At 44.3% G+C, this 8,016-nt stretch overlaps 1 protein-coding gene across 1 annotated transcript; it reads left to right on the forward strand.

Annotated features, from left to right (window-relative positions):
• The first annotated feature begins 659 nt into the window (after positions 1 to 659).
• CALHM6 (calcium homeostasis modulator family member 6) lies at positions 660 to 3,361 on the forward strand. Its single transcript, XM_006055681.4, has 2 exons — positions 660 to 1,522; positions 2,791 to 3,361. The coding sequence occupies exons 1-2, from the start codon at positions 995 to 997 to the stop codon at positions 3,211 to 3,213; spliced, it is 951 nt and encodes a 316-aa protein (XP_006055743.3). The 5' UTR covers positions 660 to 994; the 3' UTR covers positions 3,214 to 3,361.
• The last annotated feature ends 4,655 nt before the right edge of the window (positions 3,362 to 8,016 follow it).

Here is an 8,016-nt window from a genome sequence, read left to right on the forward strand (position 1 = left end):
CTTTCGAGTATACCTCACCTCACTCTAGAGCCACATAGAGCAAGGCTCAGTTTCACAGAAGTGGTTTTAGCTTGTCAGAGGGATGCTGCTCTGAGCAAACTGAAAGTGGAGGAAAACAGCACGTTAGTTAGAGGTAGTTGTCGTTTGAAGTGTTTTTGGTTCAACTAGTGTTTTTTGAACAGCCAGTACCCCGCTCCTCTGCTGATCAATTTGGTGGCCCCTGGGTAAGGACTTGATACACTTCTATGTACTGCCAGTGTTAGGACGTACCTGAGTGGGGAGAAAAAGAGGTAGAAGTCAATATAGTATATTCAGGCTAATGTCCTGTAGGAGATCAGGTTGAGGAGAGAAAAGTGGCAGTTCTGTTCAGAAGGGAGACAGGAAGGGGGCAGAATATCATGGATATACTGGAATTTGAGCGGGGCTTTGTTGCAATTCAGTTTATATAAGAGAAACTGGAAATTTGCCCTTGAATAATGTTTCCTGTAAATCATTGAGGTTTGTGGGGGTTTGTTGTTGTTGCTGGTAATTGCTGGGTCTGATTGGGAGTTGGTTTAGGAGCCAGGGTGGCTGCAATAGAGGAAAAGCTAGTGTTTCCCCCAGTTTACTCAAGTAAAGTATTCTTTCCATAAAGGGATCGTTAAGGGAAAGGAAAGTCCCTGGTTCCCTGTCAGTGTGGAGGAAACAAAAGCTACAGTGGAACAGGCCCTATCTTCTTCCTCAATTGAGGGATAAAGGTCACCAATGCGCCTGCTTCTGGAAAGGGGTGGGCATGGGGAGGTCGGCGGCCTGTGTGCTTGGATCTGCCACAATTAGTTGGGTTGAAATAAGAAAGTGAAAGCTCAAGACACCCTGAGAAACCCTCTTCCCTTTTTTGGAAGGTGCTACTTGGGGCACGGGCAAACGCCAGATCCCCCAAAACCTTTCAGGAGCTGGGCGGCGAAGAGGCAGAAGCAGCCGAGCCTTGTCCACGGCTCCCTAGGGTAGGAGATCCATGGAGAAGTTTCGGGAGGTGTTGAACTTGCACCTCAAACAGGGTAACGCTCTGGGCTACTGCCTGGTGAGCCTACTGACAGCGGGCGGGGAGCGCATCTTCTCCACCACGGTGTTCCAGTGCCCCTGCAGCGTCGCCTGGAACCTGCCCTACGGTCTGGTCTTTCTGCTGGTGCCGGCGCTGGCTCTCTTCCTCCTGGGCTACGTGCTGAGCGCGCGCACCTGGCGCCTGCTGACCGGCTGCTGCGCGCGGAGCTGCGGCTCGGGGCTGCGCGGGGCCCTGGTGTGCGCGCAGATCAGCGCCACCGCCGCGGTGGCGCCGCTCACCTGGGTGGCCGTGGCGCTGCTCGGGGGCGCCTTCTATGAGTGCGCCGCCAGCGGGAGCGAGGTCCTGGCGGGGTACCTGTGCGTGGGCCGCGACCCGCGCTGCGCCGCCCAGCTGCCGCTGGTGCCCTGCCAGCAGGCCCTGGCGCCCGACGTGAAGCAGCTGCAGAAGGAGCTGCAGAAGGAGCTCACGGCGCACTCGCAGGTCGGGCGCCCGCGCAGGATGCGGTGCGGGGGTCGGAGAGGGACTGGCTTCTGCGGGGCGGACGGGAGGTAGAAATGCGTCCCCTTTCTCCTGACACCGAAGGCAAGCTAACTAGAATGGCTGTTGGCTTCAAATGAGCTGATAGGCAAATCTATCATCTATCTTCCCAGGGCTTCCCAGGTGGCGCTAGTGGTAAAGTGCCAACGCAGGAGACCCAAGAGATGAGGGTTCCATCCCTGGAGAAGGAAATGGCAACCCTCTCTTGTATTCTTACCTGGAGAATCCCATGGACAGAGGAACCTGGCGGGTTACAGTCCATAAGGTCGCAAAGAGTCAGACACGACTGAAATGACTTACCACAGCACATCATCTATCTTTCTTTTTTTTTCTTTCTCTCTCTCTCCCTACCCCTTCCCTCCCTCCTTCCGTCTCTTCCCCTCTTTCTTTCATCTCGGTGCTATTTCTTTCTTTTTTCCCCTTTAATTGGAGTGTAGTTGACTTAAAATATTGTGTTAGTTTCAGTCTTACATATGCGTGTGTCTTCAGAGTCTCTTCCCTTATGAAAGTGAAAATGAAGTGGTTCGGTCGTGTCCGACTCTTTGAGACCTAGTGGACTGTAGGCTACCAGGCTCCTCTGTCCATGGAATTTTCCAGGCAAGAGTATTGGAGTGGGTAGCCATTTCTCCCGTGTCTCCTGCATTGTGGGCAGACACTTTACCATCTGAGCCCCCTGGAAAGCCCATTATAGGTTTTTATAAAAAATTGAGTATTACTAATGAAAGGAGGAAGGCACTCAGGCACTCTGTTGTGTCAGGGATCTGCTCTGTGCCCCACACCCGACACCTTGCTGGGTCCTTGATCTCTATTATTATTCTCTTTTGTCTTAACAGTGGGTACACTGAGTCCAGGTCTGCCTGACTTTAAAGCCATCACCCCACACTGCTTCTGGGCTTGTAAAGCTCAGAAGTTCTTGGAAATGAATACTTGTTTCACTGGATTTTCTGAAATTCCACATTTTGAGTTCCAGGGGTTCCACATATAAGCTCCTCCGTGGATCCTTAACATGACTTGGAAAATGACTGTCTTGTCAAGCAAGCAATTCTACTGAGGGGTGGGGGGAGGGGTTAATGCCACTTCTTTCTCTTAAGGGAATAAGACCTAACTGTTGCTTGTTCATCATCTTAACTCTGAGTAGTTTAAATTTTACCTGTTGATTAAAAAAATTTTTTTTAAGTCACTAAATCACTGTTTTGTTGTGTTTACCTAAGGTGTTAGGCTGGGTCCTGATAGCAGTTGTTATCAGCCTCCTCCTGATTTGTACATCAATCACTCGATGCCTGTCTCCAGTTAGTTACCTGCAGCTGAAATTTTGGAAAATCTATTTGCAACAGGAGCAACAGATTCTTAAAAGTCAAGCCACAGAACATGCAACGCAACTGGCGAAAGAAAATATCAAATGTTTCTTTGAGTGCTCACATCCACAGGAATACAACACTCCAAGCATTAAAGACTGGCAACAGATTTCATCGCTATATACTTTCAATCCAAAGGAGCAGTACTACAGCACTTTGCACAAATATGTGAACAAAAAACAGAAGAATCAAAGTAGCACATCTTCTGAAGAAGATGCAATGGTTCCTGTTCTTGGCTTTGTAGATTCATCTGATATGAACAGCACTACAGACTTATGAACTTGTTAATGAATGGGAAAAGAAAGCTCTTCTGAATTATTGATTCCTTTAAAAAAAATAAATGTGGGTATTGTTTATGACTCCTCTGTTTGGTCTTCCAAGTTATGGAAACATAGAATATTAAATAAAATAGAAATTTAGAATTTTATCTTTTTATTATTTTATTTAAAAAGTAAGCAAGGTTAAATGGTTCACTCAGTGTGACAGTTCAGTTCAGATCAGTCTCTCAATCGTGTCCGACTCTTTGCAACCCCATGAACCACAGCATGCCAGACCTCCCTGTCCATCACCAACTCCCAGAGTTTACCCAAACTCATGTCCATTGAGTTGGTGATGCCATCCAATCATCTCATCCTCTTTCATCCCCTTCTCCTCTTGCCCTCAGTCTTTCCCAGCATCAGGGTCAGCTCTTTGCATCTGCTGGTCAAAGTATTGGAGTTTCAGCTTCAGCATCAGTCCTTCCAATGAACACTCAGGACTGATCTTCTTTAGGATGGACTGGTTGGATCTCCTTGCAGTCCAAGGGACTCTCAAGAGTCTTCTCCAACACCACAGTTCAAAAGCATTAATTCTTCGGCGCTCAGCTTTCTTTACCCAACTCACAGCCATACATGACCACTGGAAAAACCATAGCCTTGACTAGACGGACCTTTGTTGACAAAGTAATGTCTCTGCTTTTTAATATGCTGTCTAGGTTGGTCATAACTTTCCTTCCAAAGAGTAAGCGTCTTTTAATTTCATAGCTGCAGTCACCATCTGCAGTGATTTTGGAGCCCCCCAAAATAAAGTCAGCCACTGTTTCCCCATCTATTTGCCATGAAGTGATGGGACCAGATGCCATGATCTTAGTTTTCTGAATGTTGAACTTAAAGCCAACGTTTTTACTCTCCTCTTTTACTTTCATCAAGAGACCCTGGAGCTAAATCAGAATATTTATATCCCTAGCCTATATGCTATAATACTGCTTTAAAATAAAACAATTTAGTAGCAAAAACAGCAAACTAACAATTGAACATCATACCTTTCTTTAAGGTATCTGATGTTAATTTCAAGTTCACTTTCGTGCAGACAACACATTGTTTGGGTATTTAAAATACTGGCATTTAAAAAGCAAAAGTAATTGAGCATGGCTCATATTTAGCCCTTCTCCCTCTTTTGGCAGAGCCTTGCTTCTTCTTCTATTTGCCTCTTGTAGCATAGAGGCTGTTATTTAGTACTGGTCAGCAGAACAGGATATTCCGGTTTTGCGAGTTATATATTGCAAGAAAGTTGGCAGCAGAAACTGCACGATCCATTTTTTTTCCAATTCCCTACTGAATAATTTTGAAAATCATATGTCTACTTTCATTTTTGCTTCATTTAAAAATTTCTTTAGTATATTCTTCTCTTCAATATTTTTTCTGGCCTATCATTTATTCTCATGTATAATACTATATTCAGTTGTATCATATGATCTCCATTTTATTGACTTATGCTCCATTTTCTCTTGCATGGTCTTTAATATTATTGTGAAAGTATATATGCTTAAGATAAAAATGATAATAATAGAGAACTGTGTGAAAGAAAAAGTGAAATGACCTCATTCCATTGCCATATGTTCTTCCCAGAAAAAGCTGTGCATTCTGTGTGTATATGAGCTTTATCTCTTACAATAAATGTGATTCTGCAGCTTTTTCAAATAAAATATCATTGTTCCATGTGTATATATACATAGCAATTTACCTCCTGAAAAATTACTGCGTAGTATTCTACTGAGTAGTAGGAAATGATTTCTTTTTTGTTAAAAAAGAATATGCACACTCATGCACACATTCATACAGTATACAAAGATAAGCACAGGGCTTCCTTAGTGGCTTGGTGGTGGAGACTCTGACTGCCAATGCAGGAGACACGGGTTTGATCCCTGATCCAAGAAGATTCCAGTGCTGCAGAACAACTAATCCTGTACACTACAACTATTGAGCCTATGCTCTAGAGCCTGGGAGCCATAACTACTGAAGCCCGCACACCCTAGAGCCCAAGCTCCACTACAGGAAAAGCCACCACAATAAGAAGCCCACACACCACAATTAGAGAATAGTCCCCGCTCATTGCAATGAGAGAAAAGTCAATGCAGCAACAAAGACTCAGCACAGCCAAAAATAAATAAATATATATTTTTTTAAGATAAGCACCAAATTGTCAAAATCAGTCGAATCTGAGGAATAATAATGAGTCAGAGGATTCTTTTAAACCTTATGCATTTTTGATCTTTGGATTTTTAAATAATAAATATTAACTGTATGATTTCAGTTCAGTTCAGTTCAGTCGCTCAGTCGTGTCCGACTCTTTGCAACCCCATGAATCGCAGCACCCCAGGCCTCCCTGTCCATCACCAACTCCCGGAGTTCACTCACACTCACGTCCATCGAATCAGTGATGCCATCCAGCCATCTCATCCTCTGTCGTCCCCTTCTCCTCCTGCCCCCAATCCCTCCCAGCACCAGAGTCTTTTCCAATGAGTCAACTCTTCGCATGAGGTGGCCAAAATATTGGAGTTTCAGCTTTAGCATCATTCCTTCCAAAGAAATCCCAGGGCTGGTCTCCTTCAGAATGGACTGGTTGGATCTCCTTGCAGTCCAGGGGACTCTCAAGAGTCTTCTCCAACACCACAGTTCAAAAGCATCAATTCTTCGGCACTCAGCTTTCTTCACAGTCCAACTCTCACTTCCATACATGACCACAGGAAAAACCATAGCCTTGACTAGACGAAACTTTGTTGGCAAAGTAATGTCTCTGCTTTTGAATATGCTATCTAGGTTGGTCATAACTTTCCTTCCGAGGAGTAAACATCTTTTAATTTCATGGCTGAGTCACCATCTGCAGTGATTTTGGAGCCCAAAAAATAAAGTCTGACACTGTTTCCACTGTTTCCGCATCTATTTCCCATGAAGTGATGGGACCGGATGCCATGATCTTTGTTTTCTGAATGTTGAGCTTTAAGCCAACTTTTTCACTCTCCTTTTTCACCTTCATCAAAAGGCTTTTTAATTCTTCTTCACTTTCTGCCATAAGGGTGGTGTCATCTGCATATCTGAGGTTATTGATATTTCTCCTGGCAATCTTGATTCCAGCTTGTGTTTCTTCCAGCCGAGCATTTCTCATGATGTACTCTGCATATAAGTTAAATAAGCAGGGTGACAATATACAGCCTTGACGCACTCCTTTTCCTATTTGGAACCAGTCTGTTGTTCCATGTCCAGTTCTAACTATTGCTTCCTGACCTGCATACAAATTTCTCAAGAGGCAGGTCAGGGGGTCTGGTATTCCCTTCTCTTTCAGAATTTCCCACAGTTTATTGTGATCCACACAGTCAAAGGCTTTGGCATAGTCAATAAAGCAGAAATAGATGTTTTTCTGGAACTCTCTTGCTTTTTCCATAATCCAGCAGATGTTGGCAATTTGATCTCTGGTTCCTCTGCCTTTTCTAAAACCAGCTTGAAGAACTGGAATTTCACAATTCACGTATTGCTGAAGCCTGGCTTGGAGAATTTTGAGCATTACTTTATTAGCGTGTGAGATGAGTGCAATTGTGCAGTAGTTTGAGCATTCTTTGGCATTGCCTTTCTTTGGGATTGGAATAAAAACGGATCTTTTCCAGTCCTGTGGCCACTGCTGAGTTTTCCAAATTTGCTGGCATATTGAGTGCAGCACTTTCACAGCATCATCTTTCAGGATTTGAAATAGCCCAACTGAAATTCCATCCATTAGCTTTGTTCATTTGTAGTGATGCTTTCTAAGGCCCACTTGACTTCACATTCCAGGATGTCTGGCTCTAGGTCAGTGATCACACCATCGTGATTATCTGGGTCGTGAAGATCTTTTTTGTACAGTTCGTCTGTGTATTCTTGCCACCTCTTCTTAATATCTTCTGCTTCTGTTAGGTCCATACCATTTCTGTCCTTTATTGAGCCCATCTTTGCATGAAATGTTCCCTTGGTATCTCTAATTTTCTTGAAGAGATCTCTAGTCTTTCCCATTCTGTTGTTTTCCTCTATTTCTTTGCATTGATCGCTGAGGAAGGCTTTCTTATCTCTTCTTGCTATTCTTTGGAACTCTGCATTCAGATGCTTGTATCGTTCCTTTTCTCCTTTGCTTTTCGCTTCTCTTCTTTTCACAGCTATTGTAAGGCCTCCCCAGACAGCCATTTTGCATTTTTGCATTTCTTTTCCATGGGGATGGTCTTGATCCCTGTCTTCTGTACAATGTCACGAACCTCATTCCATAGTTCATCAGGCACTCTATCTATCAGATCTAGGCCCTTAAATCTATTTCTCACTTCCACTGTATAATCATAAGAGATTTGATTTAGGTCAATGGCACCCGACTCCAGTACTCTTGCCTGGAAAATCCCATGGACAGAGGAGCCTGGAAGGCTACAGTCCATGGGGTAGCTGAGGGTCGGACATGACTGAGCGACTTCACTTTCACTTTTCACTTTCATGCACTGGAGAAGGAAATGGCAACCCACTCCCGTGTTCTTTCCTGGAGAATCCCAGGGACGGAGGAGCCTGGTGGACTGCCGTCTATGGGGTCGCACAGAGTTGGACACGACTGAAGTGACTTAGCAGTAGCAGAATGGTCTAGTGGTTTTTTCCTACTTTCTTCAATTTCTGTCTGAATTTGGAAATAAGGAGTTCATGATCTGAGCCACAGTCAGCTCCTGGTCTTGTTTTTGCTGACTGTATAGAGCTTCTCCATTTTTGGCTGCAAAGAATATAATCAATCTGATTTTGGTGTTGACCATCTGGTGATGTCCATGTG

The sequence above is a fragment of the Bubalus bubalis genome, chromosome 10, assembly GCF_019923935.1.
Source record: "Bubalus bubalis isolate 160015118507 breed Murrah chromosome 10, NDDB_SH_1, whole genome shotgun sequence".
In the NCBI taxonomy this organism is placed as follows: Eukaryota; Metazoa; Chordata; class Mammalia; order Artiodactyla; family Bovidae; genus Bubalus; species Bubalus bubalis.